General features: G+C 39.3%; 1 protein-coding gene across 1 annotated transcript in view; it reads right to left on the reverse strand.

The window, feature by feature from the left end:
• The window catches only part of LOC107565328 (zinc finger CCCH domain-containing protein 13), a 51,084-nt gene extending 33,193 nt beyond the window's left edge, over window positions 1-17,891 (reverse strand). The window contains exons 1-6 of the mRNA XM_016250547.1: window positions 17,540-17,891; window positions 11,794-11,887; window positions 9,459-10,773; window positions 8,077-8,155; window positions 3,535-6,639; window positions 3,168-3,290 (exon numbers count right to left, since the gene is read on the reverse strand). Of these exons, the coding sequence (XP_016106033.1) occupies window positions 3,168-3,290; window positions 3,535-6,639; window positions 8,077-8,155; window positions 9,459-10,765 (4,614 nt within the window). The 5' untranslated portion in view covers window positions 10,766-10,773; window positions 11,794-11,887; window positions 17,540-17,891. The remainder of the gene's footprint in view (window positions 1-3,167; window positions 3,291-3,534; window positions 6,640-8,076; window positions 8,156-9,458; window positions 10,774-11,793; window positions 11,888-17,539) is intronic.
• Window positions 17,892-19,808: the final 1,917 nt, after the last annotated feature.

Here is a 19,808-nt window from a genome sequence, read left to right on the forward strand (position 1 = left end):
CAGTATTATGACTCAGTGCAAGCTGACAGGACCTCTGACACAGCAATGGCCAAGTTAAGTGTTAAAGCAAGATATCTGTTTGCTCAATAAGAAGCTCAAATTTGGGAATGAAACAAATCTAAACTCCTTGGTGTTTGAACTCTTTTTTTTCACCGAAACCATCTCCTATAGTCATATGACAATCAACGAGATGCTGTTGATGTGCAGATGATTTAGAAGGGAACTGGACCTGGTTGCTTGAATATGTTTATTGTGCACTGTTTAAGATTGGCTTGGCCATTTACATTAACAGAACTGGTTCATACAGCTGGCATGCATACTAAAATGATGTATAGTTGATAAAACCAATAAAAATGCTACAGAGGCATATGTTTTGGTCTAGCTGCAAGATGCACACAGCCAGTCAATGAGCAGCGCTAGCTGAATAAAATGTGTACTCTATAGTTTAAAAAAAAACTTCATCCATGGTATCTATCTATATTTAATATTTCTGATACTGCATATGAGTACTAGGCTCACATTTGCACAATACAAGCAGAAATTACTATTGTATTTCTAATAACATGATAACAGATACCAAAAAAAGTTCAATATACAGAATGAATTGCTTGATTTTTCAAACTGTACTACTTGAGCCCAAAACCCATATCTGATTCATTCAAAGATGCCTGGGGAGACAGAAAGAAAGTAATTTTTATGGAGGGTGAGCCATCTGTCCACATCCATCACCTGAATAACTTTCAGGAAATTAAAAGAACAGAGTGAAAACAATATCTATTTAATTAGCCAGACAACCGGAAGCATCTACTGAGGCCTCACCTTGGTCACATAAAGATAATATTATTGAACAGTATGATACACACAAATCATAGGGGAAGAAACAACTTCCCAAATCAATGTTATAAAAGACTGAATGCATCTATGCTAGTAAAAAAATTAAAAATATAAAACTGGCTTCATCCAAGAGTCAAACATCTTAGCATTTGTCTGCATTTATCTCAGATAGCATGAAGAATTATGGCTGAGTAGTGGTATGTGCAGTTGCATTGCCATCTTGACAGTAAAATAAAGTAAGCTTACCCACAGCCACCAACAGCAGGAAGTACAGAAGTGATAAGCCATGTTTCTATGAAGCAAATCCTTCTATTTAGCCCAAACGAATGTCTTACAGTCTTTACTTTTGTGAAGTTTATGTGAATGTTCATTACTTCTCTACCTCTCTCAGTGTCTGTGTAAATCCTCTGAGCCCGTGAGCACACAGTGATGTAAAAATGACACTTCCTATGATGACCAATACTGAGATGAGATGAGAGCGAGAGAGAGAGAATGCTTCCTCTTGAAGCCCACATGTAGACACCCACATAACAACAATAAAATCAAAAATTAAAATAAGAAACAAACTATCAGTCCTGGAAAGGTTTCAGTTTCAAATGAAATTAAAGGTTAAGTAAGAGGATATTCTCGGCTGCCAGATCAGCCACATTTTATAGCCACAGCTAACTGTGAATCATAAAAATCAACACTGTAATAACTTGATTCATACAGCAGATGGCACTATGTATGCATTCAGAGGAACTCAGAAAAGAAAAAGACTGAAACTGCCTTGTTGAGTAAGTCTCTAGGTGGAAAAACTTCCCTCTTTTCTGAAAACACTTCATCATTCAAGAATTTGTACGAAATGTCAATGAATCCGTCAACCAACAACAAGAAGGTGATCAATCTTAAGCTCTTCAAAAGAATGGTTAAACTGGAGTTAATGTTGTCCATACATGTTCATAACTTTCCACACAGTTGTTATGATTGTGATTAAGTCTGTTTTTACTTTGATTTACACAATCTTACTCACTGCTAGCAGTGTAGCCATGTAGAAAATGCTCTACCATTACACAGTAACTTTAAGGCACTCCTTTCTGTAATCAGACTGCATTTCTGCACCACCCACTCAAACACACACAAATAAAACACTTAGCCTCCATACCCGACAAACATGCATATAAATACAAACATTCAGCTTTAATGACACTCAGCCTAAATACCTAGTTCAATGTGCGCTTTAACAATTCTATAAAGTCCATCAGATATGGGCAAACTTCATTAGCCGAGCACTGCATGCCAGAAAGGGTCATATGACAGCTGTTATTCACATTGTTGGGGAACTCCTCCAACATCTGGTCTCCAAAAGCTGGTGACATCATCAGAAGTCAACAGGCGATCTCTCCATCCTTCATTTTTATACACTTTCCATTAGGACATTGTGAAGAGCTCGACTCTTATGCAAGATGTTTGCTGGTCCATGTACAAAGTAGGGCTGGGCAATTTCATCTGTTTTCTTAAAGGGGTCATATGATGTTGCTAAAAAGAACATTATTTGGTATAATGAAATGTGTTTATGCGGTTTAAGGTTAAAAAAACATTATTTTCCACATACTGTACATTTGACAACATCTGAAATATAGCTCAAAACTGTGTACTACATTACAAGTTTTAGGTTAGGAACTGAACAAAAACAACTTCACAATGTTAATGATGGAGCGAGAGAAACAATGACCTCAGTGATTTTGGCAAAGTCTCATAAGTTGAGAAATTAACAAGCTTCTTACACCTTGCAAAAGCTTGCACCTTCACTGACAAGATGACAAATTTGTGTTATAAAAGGCAGGTGAGATAAGGAAATTTGAATTAATAAAAAAAAAAAAAGCCGTACACTATTTGTTAATTAGAAGTGCTAATATAAACATAATCTCTATAAAAAAAGCTACTTAAAGCTACTTTTTTCCTTTCATCTATTGCGTAGACTAGTTTTAGTTGCATCCAACTAACAGATGGAATGCAGTACTGTTTAGTTGAAACGACTGAATGTTACTACAACATCAAAAAAAAAAAGATTTGTGGGGGTGTAATTTAACTGTCGATGTACAAACAAAACACAACACACAAACAAAACTGACAGCAAAAGCTAAACTCAGCAGTGACAAAACATGTTAAATTTGCAACTGACCAAAACTTTTTATCTCACTGCATCCCTCAGTAAATATATTACCCAGCCTTAGTGCAAAGTACCTGTAAATAGGTTTGTGTGTGCGAGCATGTGTATGAGAAAATGAGTGACATACAGAGAGAAAAATACACAAAACAAAGGTTTTAAATCTGATTATGCTCCTACTTACCGAGCTCTTGCCACTTCTTTCTTTGTGTGCACTGCGACTTCTGCGAGTTCTTACATGGGTAAGCGGGCCATCGGCAGAGCTTTCCGTTGGGGCAGATCTTCGACACATACTCCTTGAACGTTTCTACACAAACATAGAAGGGAAATTTTTAAGGAATTCAAAAGAAACACAATGCAACACAACTAGGGAGATGCTGACAAAATATTTGATCACTCCAAAGAACATTTTTCAATACCAATAGTTGGGTGGTTCTGCAATTCAACTGACCAATGTCAATACTATGCTAAACACAACAAAACACACAAAATTACTATACGGTGGGAATGTGTGTGCGCAAACTTCTATGCCAGAGTGTGTTCTTCCTCACCTGTTGTATTTTGTCCCTGTGTGAGGCATGGTTCTCTCTCTGTCCCTGGGATGCCAGCTCCCAGTTTGGACTCCACATAGGTTCGGTGACAGAGAAGGTTGCAACATGACTAGTGGGTACTGGAGTCTCTTTCTTAGCTAATGGTGTTGTGGGAGAAGAAACCAAAGCTCCACTTGACCCCACATTCAAAGGTGCTGAGGTCCAGCATCTCTCTGGGGTCATTGTAAGGGCTACAAAGGGTCCAAGACCTGGTTGTGCAGTCGGCACAGTAGTTTGAATTTGAACCATGGATGGTGCAAGAGTGGGATGCTGTAAAGGAATAAAGACTGGACTCATGGAATAGTTCCAACTGGGTGTCAAAATGCTACTTAAACTTCTATCCTCATGACGCAAGAGTTGCTGATCAAGGCCACCAGGTCTGGTGCTAATTGGTCTTCTGGATCCTTCCATGGCTGATACCCAAAGGGGCTCATCTACAGCCAACTCTGCTCGAGTATGTCCCCAAGCATTAGTTTGCTCATGGGGCAAAGCTGAGATGGGCTGCTGAGCACCTAAGGGCCAATCTGAGGTATCAATCAATGAGTGGGTTTGTGGTCTAGGTCTTTCTGTAGGAAATGGCTGTGAATGAGGTTGGGTTTGATGCAGAATTTGAGGTTGCAGAGGAGGCGGGAGTTGAGTTCTCATACGTTCTGCTGGGGAGGGCTGGAAGAAAGCCTGGGACTGAGGAGGAGACTGAACTTGAGAAGCAATTTGGGGTTGGAGAACATTTGTGGCCTGTGGACGAGCTTGAATCACTGAACCAACACCTCCTGACTCCAAACCTCTAAATCCAGTTAAAGAGAAGGTATCAGGTTGGGTTTGACTCCTGAATGAATCAATGTCTAAGATGGCAGGTTTGTAAAGCTCATCAGGACGAAGTGAGGGCTGCTTCCATCGGGCTGTGGGGCTATTCTCATGGCTGTCTCGACCACTCCTAAAACCAAGGGACACTGCATCCAGATCAAGAACTTTAGGCCGAAGTGGAGATGTAGGTATAGATTTCTCTTGCTCTGTCTCCATCCGATGTCGCTCTGCTCCTCTCTGTCGTTCAGGCTGCTGTTGTCTCTCTTCTCGCTCTTTTTTTGATCTCGGTTTCACTTGCTCTTGCTGGAGTTGCCTTTCCCGCTGTCTCTGCAACTCAAAATCAAGAAGCTTTTGTCTCTCAAGCTCCTTGATCCTCTCAAGTTCTTCCAGCTCTTTCCTGGCCTCCCTCTCCTTTACTTTCTGTCGCTTCCATTTCTCAATCTCAAGTTCTCTCTGCTTCTGTTCAAGTTCTTTCTGCCTTTCAGTCTCCCTCTGTCTTTCAATCTCCTGTTGTCTCTCCAACTCCCGTTGCCTCTCAAGTTCCCTCTGCCTGTCCAATTCTTTCTGCCTTTCCAACCGGCTTTGTCTTTCCCTCTCTTGCTCTTCCTGTTTCTCCAATTCTCGTTGCCTCTCCAAATCTCGCTGTCTTTCTAACTCCTTTAGCCTCTCCATCTCTCTTTGTTTTTCAAGTTCTCTCTGCTTTTGTCTTTCGATTTCCCTTTGTCTCTCCAACTCCAGCATCTCTTTCTGTGTTTCAAATTCTCTAAGCTTAAGCATCTCTTGTTCGAGCATTCTCTCTCTCTCTCGTTCAAACTCTTTTTGTCGTTGCCTCTCAAACTCTCTCTGCTGATCTAGCTCTTTTTCTGCAGCCTTCATTCGCTCATATTCAATTTGTTTCTGTCGCTCCTTTTCTCGTTTCTGTCGTTCAATTTCCCTTTGTCTCTCCAACTCCCTCTGTCTTTGCAACTCTTTTTGTCTCTCTTTCTCTTTCTGTTTCTCAACTTCTCTCCTTTTCTCCCTTTCAATTTTTTGTTTCTCTATCTCCAAATCTCTCTGCTTCTTCACCTTTTCAAACTCTGCTTGTCTTTGTCTCTCTATTTCCATCTCCTCCCTAACTGCTTTTTGCCGTTCCCTTTCTTGTAATCTGTGATCTGTTCTTAGTCCAGTGTCATTTTTATGCTGTTCCTCTTGCAAATCTCTCTGCATTGCAGCTTCCAATGAAGGATTTCTTCTAAATGGAGCAACTGGATTCTGAGGACCCCATTGCCCTAATCTAACAGTGAAATCATCAAATGGAACCTCCTTCATCCCTCTGTTCTCTCCACCCACCATACCTCGTTTAACTCTCCCTAAGATTGCTTCCTCATCCACTCTGTCACCTTGATGCACAGGCTCTTGAATCTGGCCTGTCAGAGCAAAGTAAGTGGCTCTAGGTTTGTTCATTTGTTCTTCAGCTTCTAACATCTTAGGCCGTTTGGGTGCTGCAACTTCCTCTCGTTCCCTCTCTCTGTCTCTTTGTGCTTCTAACAGTTTCTTCCTTTCTGCTTCGATGTCTTCCTCCTCTTCCTCCAATGCTGCTGCTGCAGTTATGTGCAATTCTGTCTGCCTCTGTATCTCTTCTTCCATTTTTCTCAACATCTCTCTCCGTTGCTCCCTCTGAGATTCATTCTCTCTGTCTGCCTCTGTGGCAGTCCATTTGTGTAATGCCCCTACTCTGAGGTAACGTGCAGTGGCTGCTTCATCTTTTAGCAGGTTACTTATCTCATGAGTAGGTCTGTCCTCTTTACCTTGAGAAGCTGATCGCCGAGAACGCAGTGTGTTAGCTCTGTCCTCAAGCGAAGCGGTTGGCAAAACCTCACTAACAGCATGGCTCTCTCCAAACACAGCCACAGTGTCAAAGACATGCTCCACACGTACATGGCTGGAAGGAGAAACTTGTTCTCTATAGGTTGCTTTGACCAAACTACCAGAATCATCATCTTCAAGAGCTTTAAAGGTGTTATCTTGAATACACAAAGAGTGGCTTCGACTGGGCATGGGTTTAATTGTGCTTTCCTGCTGTGCTCTTGGGTCTTGTGAAGTGTTATCCTCCATCATTTGAACATTATGCCTCTCCACCACATGGTCAAACATCGATGCTCGTACTGTTTGCACTCCATCATTATCAAAACCAGAGTTGGTGGGCAAGTCTTGAACACCCAGTGACGATGCTTTCCTCTCCTCCTGTTTGGTAAACTTCCCTTCAATCGTGGAGTAATCAAACTACAAAATAAAATAAAAATACAATTAAGTATATTTTTACATGATTTCACTAGCCATTGATTCCTTTCTTTGTCTCAGTTCCTTTCATGAGTAAGCAAGAACCCAGAACTTGGAATGACTTTCAGTCAGACAAGTTGAGCTCTGTCTAACACTGTGATCCTTTAAGAAGTAGCCTTTGCCCCATGTGTAATTATAGCTTTTACTGACAGGTATGGCATTTAGAGGTAACATTTTCTTTGCTCAGATATGAGCTATCATTACAGTGGGCGTCTGTGTACATTATGTGAATTACATGACTGATTTAGAGGAACTTTGAAAGGGAATATAATATGTTTCTACTCCAAATGGCAAATCAGCCAAATAAAGAATGCAATACAGACTCATTTGAATAAACTACAGATTGTCAAATCTCGCAAATTACTTATCTAAGTTATCTATTATTTTACAGAGAAGGGTATAAAAAATATATAACAAATGGGGGAAGTATGAGATAATGACAGATGAAAAAAACTGATATGTGAAGGACTGTACTGTAAAGGCTTTAATAAACAGAGAAAGTACTGCAAAGAGGGGATGCAGACAGAAGCAAACATTAAGGGCACATAAAAAGGGAGAGGAGCTTGACGTGTGTGATTGAGAACAGTGAAATGGGATCTGTATGCTCTTTGTCAAAGCTCATAAAGCGGGGTGGGGCATGAAGGGGCCATAATCAAAGCGTCCTCTCCTCTCACAAACTGACCTTTCTCACCCCCACTCCCTTCGAAGCGTGCATGTTTCATAATCACTATATGACTAATGCTACAACTCAGGTTACACATCTTTGGAGTGCCGCACCTTCTGTGACATCAGAAGTGCCTTTTTCAACCTCATTTGTTATTCCTCTATTCTTCTCTCTCACTCTCAAATATAATTTTTTTTTTTTTTTTTTTAGAGTGATCAACATTTATTTTGGGGCTGTGACCACAGTAGGGCAGTTACTGTCACAAATGTAATAAAGGCCCTTTACAAAAGGATTTTTCTATTATTTTAACAATATATCGGTTTACTTTATCAAACACATGACTATCATAGAAAAAATGTCTTATGGTAAGAACACAAATACAAATCTCTGAGTATAAAGAGCTACATGTTTTCTGTATTCATGAAAAATGCAGAAAAAAATGTCAAATATTAAAACATGTATATTTCTTCTTTAAAACCATTAAACAGGGCCTTCTGCCACAAATGTTACAGGAAATGGAAAACAAGCAATTATTGTTAGTTCAATTAATTTGTGATAGACTTATCATAATTATAGTATACTCTGGTGTCGTTTGTTGAAAAAAATATATATTAAAATATCTTTTTTTTTTGGAAACAAAGCATACCTTACTGCACCTTGCAAAGATGTTTTATCTTTGGCAGTATGATTAATAACAGTGGTTCAAATTCCCATACCTTTTTGCTGAGATCTTCTTCAACCTGCTGGGGGCTTTTGAGCTCATAGGAACTATGGCTTTCTAGCTCTGCCTCAAATCTGTAAACAAATCAGAATAATTAGAAACAAATACTATATATAATATTATTGCTTTGATTTTCAGAATAAAGAATGTGAATTATGACAAAAACAAATTGCTATTAATTATGATTTCTGTAGTATACTTTTTTTGTGTACTTTTGAGGAAAAAAAGGTATGTGAGACATAATTACACTTTTCAGAATTATCTGTGCCAGCACATATACATAAAGACTCACTTTTGCACATAATGTAGATCCTTTACTCTTTGCACTAGTAATAAAATGCTTCCTTTTACTTTCTTTTTTGTCAGGAAGTAAAAGAGAGTTGTTGCCCACCACATCCATTTTATTCCCACAAAAATCACTTGAATGTCAGTTACAACTGAAACTCATTTGTAAAAACCCGAAGGCAGTAATACTACTGCAAAACTGTGCATATTAAGTATTTCAGTACATACATATTTACATACAACATGAAGTTGATAACTGATTAACATACATACAACTCTAATAATGAATGGTGAAAACCGCTGGACCTTACCTTTTAGTGCGGTCAGATACTAGGTTACGTGGCTTACATTGTGGCTTCTGGGGTGGTGACAGTGTAGTAGGCACTTCTTCGGTCAGTTCTTTGATTCGCTGTTTCACCCCCACCGCTCCATCAGTATCAGAGTCAGACAGCCCCGGTGAGCGAGGCTCAGTCCCTGGAGTATCCACACGTGCCACTGAGAAGGAGGAAGAAGAAGAGTCCAAGAGCAAGCTGATGCGTTGGCTTTCTAGCTCTGCCTCAAATCTGTAAACAAATCAGAATAATTAGAAACAAATACTATATATAATATTATTGCTTTGATTTTCAGAATAAAGAATGTGAATTATGACAAAAGCAAATTGCTATTAATTATGATTTCTGTAGTATGTAGTATACTTTTTTTGTGTACTTTTGAGGAAAAAAAGGTATGTGAGACATAATTACACTTTTCAGAATTATCTGTGCCAGCACATATACATAAAGACTCACTTTTGCACATAATGTAGATCCTTTACTCTTTGCACTAGTAATAAAATGCTTCCTTTTACTTTCTTTTTTGTCAGGAAGTAAAAGAGAGTTGTTGCCCACCACATCCATTTTATTCCCACAAAAATCACTTGAATGTCAGTTACAACTGAAACTCATTTGTAAAAACCCGAAGGCAGTAATACTACTGCAAAACTGTGCATATTAAGTATTTCAGTACATACATATTTACATACAACATGAAGTTGATAACTGATTAACATACATACAACTCTAATAATGAATGGTGAAAACCGCTGGACCTTACCTTTTAGTGCGGTCAGATACTAGGTTACGTGGCTTACATTGTGGCTTCTGGGGTGGTGACAGTGTAGTAGGCACTTCTTCGGTCAGTTCTTTGATTCGCTGTTTCACCCCCACCGCTCCATCAGTATCAGAGACAGACAGCCCCGGTGAGCGAGGCTCAGTCCCTGGAGTATCCACACGTGCCACTGAGAAGGAGGAAGAAGAAGAGTCCAAGAGCAAGCTGATGCGTCTCTTTATACTGCTACCTCCTGTATCCTCAGGTTTAGAGTCTTTCTTGGAGTCCTCATCTTTCGATTCAATCTTTTGAGTCCTTTTCTCAACCACAGGGGGCTTATTTGGCCCTTCTGCCTTTTCAGCACCCTGTTCTTTCTCTTGAGTCTCAGCTACAGCACCCTCTGGCATTTGAGGAGTGTTTTCTTTGCCATCCTCCTTGGCAGGTCGCCAGTTTAGGGACAGCCCAATTGACTCAAACTTTGAGGTAAGATCAGATGAAAGGGGTCGTCCTTTTGTCCAACGAGTAGCAGGTGTAGGGGACACAACCTGAGACTCAGACTTAGTGGGGTTTTGGAGGAACACAGCTGAAACCGGTCTGGGTCTTGAACATTTAGATTGGGGGCGAAGAACAGTTGGAGAACTCTCATCCTTGGCAACAGAATCCTGCTTACTGTCCTCATTATTCAGTCCAATCTCTGATAGGAAGCCCAGTGATTTAGCACGAGTGATTGAAGAGCCGGGTTGTTTTTTCCGAGGAGCAAAAGGCCATTCAGCACCAGGAGTGGAGGCCTGAACAACAGTTTTGGGTCGAGCTGGTGTAGCTCCAAAGCTTGTTCTTCTCAGCACGTCCCCAGTTTGGGTCGTTCTAAATTTGTTGAAATCAGTAGAGGCGATGGTAGGTGCTGGTTTAAAGGGTTGTGCCACAGGTTTGTTTGTTTGTCCACTGGGCTTCGGTCCTGTTTTAAAGGCAGGTGGTAGACTGGGTTTACTGGCTGGCTGTGGTTTAGGTGTGCTGGGCAGGACTGGTTTGGAGGAAACTGGTTGACTGGATTCAGGTTTTGGTTTTGGCTGTGGTTTGGGAGCAAAAATGGAGCGTATAGTAGGATTTTTCTCCACAGTGAAAGGTTTTGGGGTGAGTCTGGGCTTGGGGCCTGGGGTAGGTTTGTTAGGCTCAGAGGGAATAATAAGTGGCCCCTGGGTGCCACCTGAACTTTCCACCAAGCTCTTGTTGCTAGAGTCTATGAGAGGGCTAAGGTGCAGACGATTCCCAACTACACATGGCCGCCCAGCATCAATCTCAACCTGGGCAGCCATCGCACCACCTGAAACAAGAAAAAAAAATCCAGAATTTGCAAACAATCACTTAAATGAGTAATTTTTTCTGACATTGAATAAATTGTAGATCACTAGGCTGTCGGTTTATAGAAGGCAGTCCTAAACTGTCAGGTGTTCAACTGTATGTGGCGACAGATCACTTCCTGCACTTAATTTGTTGACAAATCTTTTCCCTGCTCATTTGCATAAAGTTAAGCTTGGCTCAACACTGTTTCACTGCCAACTGCCACTCATGTCACCAGAAATCACAGGCTCTTATTTAAAATGATATTCAGTCGCCTTATCATAGCTCAACTCTGTCAGTGCGAACCCTCCTTTAGGTTGGCGGGAAAAGTCTGTAGTCAGTTGAAACCACTGGCCAGTTTTAGCACGGTCTAAAATCCAACATGCTGAGCAGAATCTCTGAACTATAATTTTATACCGCAAACAAATACAGTGTTCTCAGAAATGTTGTTGTGGTGGAGTGCGACTATGAAGCTGAAGAAAAATGCTCTCTTCTTCTCCTCTGCTGTGGACTTTGCCTTGGCAGATACAGAGCTCACAAGAGCACATCGAACGCTTTACTGACACATCGTTAATCACGCCGTGAGAGTGCGTGTGTACGGGTGTATTAAATCAGCATGATTGGACATTGCCCTGGAGGGAGGGATCAATTTGCTGAATTAAGAGTCCAGACTGAGACCGGGTCTGTGCGTAAAAATCCTGCTACTACAGGCAAATACACATCAAACAAAAGGAATTCACAGGAGGATCCAGAGAGCCATATTTGCTAATGCAGTACACATGTCACTCTTGGAAGCCGCACGCTAGAGCAAACACGTGTTCACACTTAGATGGGCACACAGACTTTTACAGCACACACACACTTACATTTTACACAGTAAGCAAGTGTGATTCATAACACATTCACATGCCTGTGTAAATGCACATGCGTTTGCCATGCCTCCCCGTGCAGTTATCAAAGTGTGCTTTGTCTGCAGTTTTCCAACATCACAATAATGACTCACCTGCTTGGCTGTCAACCGTCTGCAGTGGAGCCCTGGTTTCTGTGGTAACCGCAGAGTGATGTCATATCATATGGAGAGGAGGCGGAGCCAGACTCTGTTGCAGGGAATACAGCATGGTCAGACACCGTTACTTCTGCACAAGTAAGGTATCAGTGTCCTTTGCAATTTTGAAGTCTCCACACATGCACACATATACACATGTAAACTTGTTGACAATGATACAGCTTGTTGAAATCATTGAATATCATAATTGAAAAGTCAAACGAGAATGTTACAAAGATTTTGAGGCACACAGCACAGACTCAACCACACAAACACATTCCCGAAATCTACACAATTACGCAACATGCAAATTAGACTTCATCAGTCTCTTTTTACAAACAAATGAACACAAAACAAGCACACACATAGATCGAAGCCAGATATTTACCAGCACTTGACCTACATCTACAGATTAGCAAGCAAACCAACACATTTGATATGTCTCCGCTAGTGAAATCTTAGCTGTGTGGTTGCGCAAGGGGGCCAGAAGTAGTGACATGGAAGGAGGGGGATGGCCAACAGATGAATCGAAAGAGGGAGAACAACTGCGAAGTAAGGAAAGGAGGAGGATCCTGGTCTGAGTGCATGGACTGGCAGTCGCTTGTTGACAGGAAACGCCTCTGCAGCTGGAATGTTTAATATCTACAGCTTCAAAACCTGTGTTTAGGGAAGTCGTTTCTGGCATCCCGTGGAGACACGTTTACACACAAACATGATCCAGCCATTAACCTAGAAACTTTAAAACAGATCTTTACACCTCCGTATTAAAGTTAGCAGCACCGAAGTCATACTGCAAATCTCAAATCTTGGAACTTGGAAGAATCCTTGGTAACTGCAAACCTTATGCCTCAAAACGCTAGAGTGCTAAAAGTTATATAATGTGTCTCTAAAAAGAAATTATATAGACAATTACAATAAATATAAATAATTCATCTAAAAAAGTTAAAGTTTTACATTTGAACCTGTTTTAAGATTATTTTTACATACATACATACATTTGTATGTGTGTAAAATGTATGTATTTTTACATACATTTATGCTTTAAATTTTGATTATTATATTTTTTCACATTACACTAATATTACAGTACAAAAATTGTATAATGGGGCTAAACATAGGCTTCACCTTCTTTAGATAAAATATTATTTATATTTATTTAAATAAATAAATAATATTTATTAATTTATTTTTTGTAAAATATTACCCAGATATTTCTTCATATTTTTTCCCCCATTCATTTTTATATACAGAAGAAATCACTGTCATTTAATCTATTTCTACTGAAATATATAAACTACTACATAAACCAAATTCTTGTTTGGTGATGGGCAAGCACTAAATATTTTGCCAGCATGAAAGATTTCGGTGCTACCAAATAAGTTTATATACAGCACTCAACTTGAAAAACTTTCCCACCATGTTGAACCTGGTCTCAAAATTATGGCCTGACCTTCACTGTCAAATCAATTCTAAAAAACACAGTCAGCCCCACACAGTCAAGCTCTAGGAACCTAAACCAAGGCTGTAAATATCACTCAATCAAATCAGATTCCAGTAGAAAGATAAGCAAGAAAACCATCCTCAGGCACTGCATTAGCTGTCCATCAAAGAGCCTAAATCAACAACTGTCATTTGTGACCCTGGACCACAAAACCAGTCTTAAGTCACTGGGGTATATTTGTAGCAATAGCCAAAAATACATTGTTTTAATGCCAAAAATCATTAGGACATTAAGTAAAGATCATGTTCCATGAAGATATTTTGTTATGTCCTACTGTAAATACATCAAAATTTCATTTTTGATTAGTAATATGCATTGCGAAGAACTTCATTTGGACAACTTTAAAGGCGATTTTTTTCTCAGTATTTTTTTTTTTTTGCACCCTCAGGTTCTAGATTTTCAAATAGTTGCATCTCGGACAAATATTGTCTTATCCTAACAAACCATACATCAATGGAAACAAAAGCTTATTTATTCAGCTTTCAGATGATGTATAAATCTCAATTTGAAAAATTGACCCTTATGACTGGTTTTGTGGTCCAGGGTCACATTTAAGAAGAAGCTGCCAGAGATCCTGTGGGAATCAGAGCATAAAACGAGTGACTCTGCTGGACATTAAACATGCTTTTCAACTAGGAGTGGCAGAATAAAAGAGTAACTGGGTTCACACAGATAATCATACTCATTATGTTATCAAACGGAATTTACTGTTCTACAATACCATAAAGATGTAATGGCTTTAGGAGCCCTATACAGAGAGATTAAGAAGAAAAATTAACAGGAAACATGCTTGCAGATTATTTACAATTACCCAGCAATACATAACATAACACACCCAGGACGTAAAGTATCCTTTCTAACTTATTGATTACATCTATTTCATTGGGTTTAATTTCTTTTTTATTTATAAGAACGTAAAGAAAGTAGAAGAAAGAGAGGGGTAGTATCGCCTGTACACCACCCAGGTCACTTTCTACTACTTTCAGTTTAATTTAAATACTTCAAGTACAAGGTACATATATGCTACTGATCACCATGACATAAATTTATCATCATAAAAATAAATGCTTTCTTACTGAGCTCACGTTACAGTGAATGTTACTACTTAAGTAAAAAGTAATGCTTGTGAAGAGACGTCTCATCAGTCTAACAACAGTCTTTGTCCTAAAGAAATACATCGTAAATGTGTTTATTGACCATTGTTGAAGACAAACTTGACTTGAGTGTAAAGACAGTATTTTATATACTATATATTCTAGTATCAAAAAAATGGCCAATAACAGCTGCTGTTCAATTTAACATTAAACAATTTTAGGTAACAGATTTCAGGATATCGGTTTCAGTTTAACACTCAGTGTGTTGTGCTGTACTGCCTTACATACTCAGGACACTAAGGAATTGTGATTAAACAAGTTGCTTTGCATTTGTGCATCAAAGTACTTTAAAGGAATAGTTCACCCAAAAATGAAAATTTGCTGACGATTTTGGATTTTCTGGCCATCCAAGATGACTCATCCGTAGATGAGCTTGTTTCTTCATCAGAACAGATTTGGAGAAACTTAGTATTACATCACTTGCTCACCAGTGGATCCTCTGCAGTGAATGGGTGCCGTCAGAATGAGAGTCCAAACAGCTGATAAAAACATCACAATAATCCACATGACTCCAGTCCATTAATTAACATGTTGTGAAGCGTTATTATTACAGATTACTGATATTTTGGCCAGAAGCGATGGTTTAAAGTTAAAATGCCTTAATGAACTTTAACAAGACATTCATTGATGGACTGGAGTGGTGTGGATTGCTTGTGTATTATTCTAATGTTTTAATCAGCTGTTTGGACTCTCATTCTGACGGCACCCATTCACTGCAGAGGATCCATTGGTGAGCAAGTGATGTACATCTGTTCCCGATGAAGAAACAAACTCATCTACATCTTGGATGGTCTAAGAGGGAGTACATTTTCAGCAAATTCTTATTTTTGGGTGAACCAAAAACCATTGACAGTCTTGATTTCAGTCCATTTAAAATATATATATAATAATGATAATAATATTTACTTTGAAATACTTGAATACAACGAAAAGCAGAAATGTCTTATACTTTCACTCTGGTATGTTTTAGGTAAGATACTTTGACTTTTATTGTATAATTCTGACAAAGTATCCATACTTTAAATTTCTAAGTACTTTTACACGCAAGTGGTTTTAGGACAACAACAACAACGCTCTTAACCTCACCCTCTTTCCAGCTAACTTTGCAAAGAAAATCTCTGAGCTAAAAATAATTATTCAAAAAAACAAACAAGCCAAACTGCTAAAAAGTCAAACAAAATACTTGTGTACTTAAAAAGAAAATAAAAATATAATTAAAAACCATTTAAAAAATGGCAGTGAGCACAGGTGATTGACACACTAAGAAAGAATGTAGCAATTGTATGTATAGTTTTACCATTTTTCAACTACGCCTTTTTATGCCACTGTGTTTCCTGTCTTTTTTCAGTGCGTGTGTGCGCACAACTGACACTCTGGTTCAGCCAGTTTTGCAGAAGGAAAATACTTTTCATGCTCGACCTGAGCCAACGGCATCAATGAATGAACAGGACTGGCAGGGTTTCAGCACACACACACATGAAGCTCATCCCCTGAATACACAGCTGACACCAGTCATCATATATCTGTGTGTAAATAACCAGCAGAAAATCATTTAGAGCACACCTGCTAGGAAAGACTACTGGGAAAGTGGAATCACAAAGAAAAATGTGAATACTAAAAAGTGAACGCATATATAAATATGCTGTTTTTAAGTCGCTGTTATAGTTTTCTATTTTAATATATTTTCAAATGTAACTTATTTCTGTGATTCAGTGTCACATGATCCATCAGGAATCATTCTAATAGGTTGATTTGCTGCTCAAGAAACATTTCTTTTTATTATTGTTGTTGAAAATGGTTATGCTGCTTCATATTTTTGTGGAAACGGTGATGCATTTTTTCAGGCTTCTTTTATGAAAAAGAAACCATTTGTGACATTATAAATGTCTTTACATTCACTTTTGATGAATTTACAGCATCCTTGCTAATTAAAAGTTTTCATTTCTTTAAAAAAACCTCTGACTGACCCCAAACATCTGAACAGCAGTGTAGATGATACCATCCCCTTCAAAGACAAACTCATGTACTGTATGCAAATGTTTCTAGACAGAACAAAGCTGATTGAGAAACTTGTAAGACATGCACAATATTACCAAGAATAAAATCACAGACAACAGACCTACATAACAACAGACCTACAGTTTGACTGACTGGAGAAAAACTTGATTAACAACTACCAGAAACAAACAGCTAAAACTCAACTAATGCTTATGCTGAAAACAATAACATGGTCATTGTTATTCATAAATATATATATATATATAAAAACACATTCTGCACCGTAAAATAAAGAAGAAATAATGCATGCAGAAATGTAAAGACCGCCGTATTTAAAACGTTATGGATATGTCCATCTATATGGTGAAATAAAAACACAAAGACCCTTAAAATACCATAGTACACGTTTGCAGAATAAAAACTAGTTAAAAATAGTAAATATGAGTTTATGGCCCCTTCCTAACAGTGCAAGAAGCTTTCACAATATTTGTCATTTTGTTTTTGTTGAAGTCATTGTTATTCATAAAAATATATATATATAAAAACACATTCTGCACCGTAAAATAAAGAAGAAATAATGCATGCAGAAATGTAAAGACCGCCTTATTTAAAACTTTATGGATATGTCCATCTATATGGTGAAATAAAAACACAAAGACCCTTAAAATACCATAGTACACGTTTGCAGAATAAAAACTAGTTAAAAATAGCAAATATGAGTTTATGGCCCCTTCCTAACAGTGCAAGAAGCTTTCACAATATTTGTCATTTTGTTTTTGTTGACAAGCTATTACATAATACTAATTCCAAACTACTTTTCTTGAGAAAACTTGAGAATACATACAGTAACTATGGTATTTTGGCGTATACAGTGGTTACCATGGTATATTTTGTAATGGTAAGAAATGTAAACAGCTCGCGTGTGAGTTTCTTTGTTAGCTGATTTGACTAGTTAGCCTGCTTCATTAGTGTGGAGAACAACTGAGACAGCGAGACGAAAAGCAGGTGAAACACAAACAGAGACAGAAGCGCAACATTTCACTTTACGCACCTTTTCGTCAACTTCAAACAGCCGTCTGTCTGTCTGTCCCACCTGTGTGGGAGCTGTTTGGGATCTGAGCTCAACCAAACCTCGCTGCTGTCTGTCGGGATAGACCGGAGCGGGCGTCCTGCCGATAGCGGGTTAATGTTCGGCACAACACCGGTGAGTCGCTCGTTATTTAGGTGCTCTGTCCTGCATGAATCGCACCGGGACACCATTCCTCACGCCTGTACCTCCGGATAAACTTCGGTCTTTCTATGAACACTATCAGAGGCTGGCTCACACAAACTTGCTGAGAGAGCCGGAAGGTGGTGTGGGATCGCATTGCACGGAAGGATGGAGGATTTGTTTTGGTACGCCAGACTGGGACAGTGTAGAGGGGGAGAGTGAGACTCTGCGCCCTCCTGTGGAGGATGACCAAACAGGCCAAGACAAACTGGATTAGACAAAGGATAATGGTCACGTGAGACTGTGAGATTTGTTAATTTCCTTCAAACCTGTTGCGTGCTTGAAGTACGAACGCGACAGCTTTACTTTACAAAGGCACACAAACACACATTTATATACAGGTATTTTATCAAAGATGTACGTTTGATTTTGTAATGATAACAACTAGTTATTATATTGGCCCATGCCTCTATTAATTCAGTGTGATGTTATTTCGTCATTGTAATGCATTGTTGTTGTGTTAATCTTTTAACAAGATGCCAAAGTATATTGAATATAATAAAATAAAAATAATTATTAATTACTTTTTAAGCATCTTTTTTTTATTTTTCAAGAAGCACACTTATTTTTAGTACTATCATAATAATTACAAAAACATGTCATTTGGAGATGTGGAGATACTGAGACATTGTGTGTGTGAAATATTAAATTAATAACCTACTCATGTGTCTGTGTGTCTTTACAGTAAGTGACAATGACAGTATCAGAAGCCAGCGTCACACCTCACCATCTCATTTCTGACAGAAAACAGAAATACTGTGGGATGAGAGAACATCCAGTGATATGTGAGGATTAAAGTAAGCATAAATCAAACAAGAGAATTTAGCAGGAAGGAGCTACTGGAGTGCAAGTCAAAACATGTACAAGTTCACACTGTTTCATTCCTCATCTATTATTATAAATACTTCTCTGAGCAATGTTTAAATATATGTTTCCCTTTATAGTGAGGAAGGAGAAAACCTCAGACGCCTGTAACTCTCCATCTGCAAGTTCATGATGTGGTTCGTTTAAATCAAGAGACCGCATGGACAGCTCAGTCAATGGCGAGCAGCACTTTGAGGATGAGAATTAAGCTTTAGCTCTGCATAAGACCAGTGATGTGGGCAGAGAAAACATACTCGGTTACTGATGTAACCTCGGTTCCCTGAGATACGGAATGAGTACTGCGTCTGTTTAAGACGCTTTGGGAAAAACTCCTTTTTCTCCGATGACTGAAGCCTTTTAATAACGCAGTGTAACTGCACAGCCATTGGTTCGTGCAGTGTATTAAAACAAACCAATGGCTCGGCAGCGAAGCCCGCCAAGCCTGCCAGAATGGGCGGGGTCATCTGGCTATATAAGCAGCACATCGCCATAGGATCCTCAGGTTACTTCGACTGAAGCGACGACTGCGTCATGCACCTACATAGCACGGCAAAGTACGCAGTACTCGTTCCGTATCTCGGGGAACCGAGGTTACGTTAGTAACCGAGTATGTTCCCTATCGATACTTCACTCGTACTGCGTCTGTTTAAGACGCTTTGGGGAACCAGTACAATCCCGCCGTGCTATGCTAGAGGAACGACTAATACTTGAACTTGCCTTAAGCACCCAAGGGGGTGCTTAAGCCCCGCAAAAGGCAGTAGGGCTGAACTCAGAGAGGTTGGCCCAGCCTTGTATCATCGTCCCAAAATAATTCGGTACAACCTCGGAACTCACTGAGGGCCAAGAGCATACATGAAGGAGGCAAACGCGAAGCACTGGTTGTCATACGACAGTGTGCCCTACTATGCAGAAAGGACCCACGCCTGTAAAGCCGGGATATTCAGACTATAGAATCTGGCAAATGTGGACGGAGAAACCCAGCCGACCTCCACACAAATTTCTGCAATGGACACACCGCTAGACCAGGCCCAGGAAGAGGTAACGACTCTAGTTGAGTGGGCTCTTACTCCCATTGGGCCTTGAAGGCCCAAAGAAGAGTATGCTAGCATAATAGCGTCAATTATCTATTTGGAAAGTCTCTGCTTCGTAACCGTACAACCCTTGGTGCGGCCACCGAAGCATACAA

The sequence above is a fragment of the Sinocyclocheilus grahami genome, unplaced genomic scaffold (genome assembly GCF_001515645.1).
Source record: "Sinocyclocheilus grahami isolate Dianchi unplaced genomic scaffold, SAMN03320097.WGS_v1.1 scaffold994.1, whole genome shotgun sequence".
NCBI classification, from domain to species: domain Eukaryota; kingdom Metazoa; phylum Chordata; class Actinopteri; order Cypriniformes; family Cyprinidae; genus Sinocyclocheilus; species Sinocyclocheilus grahami.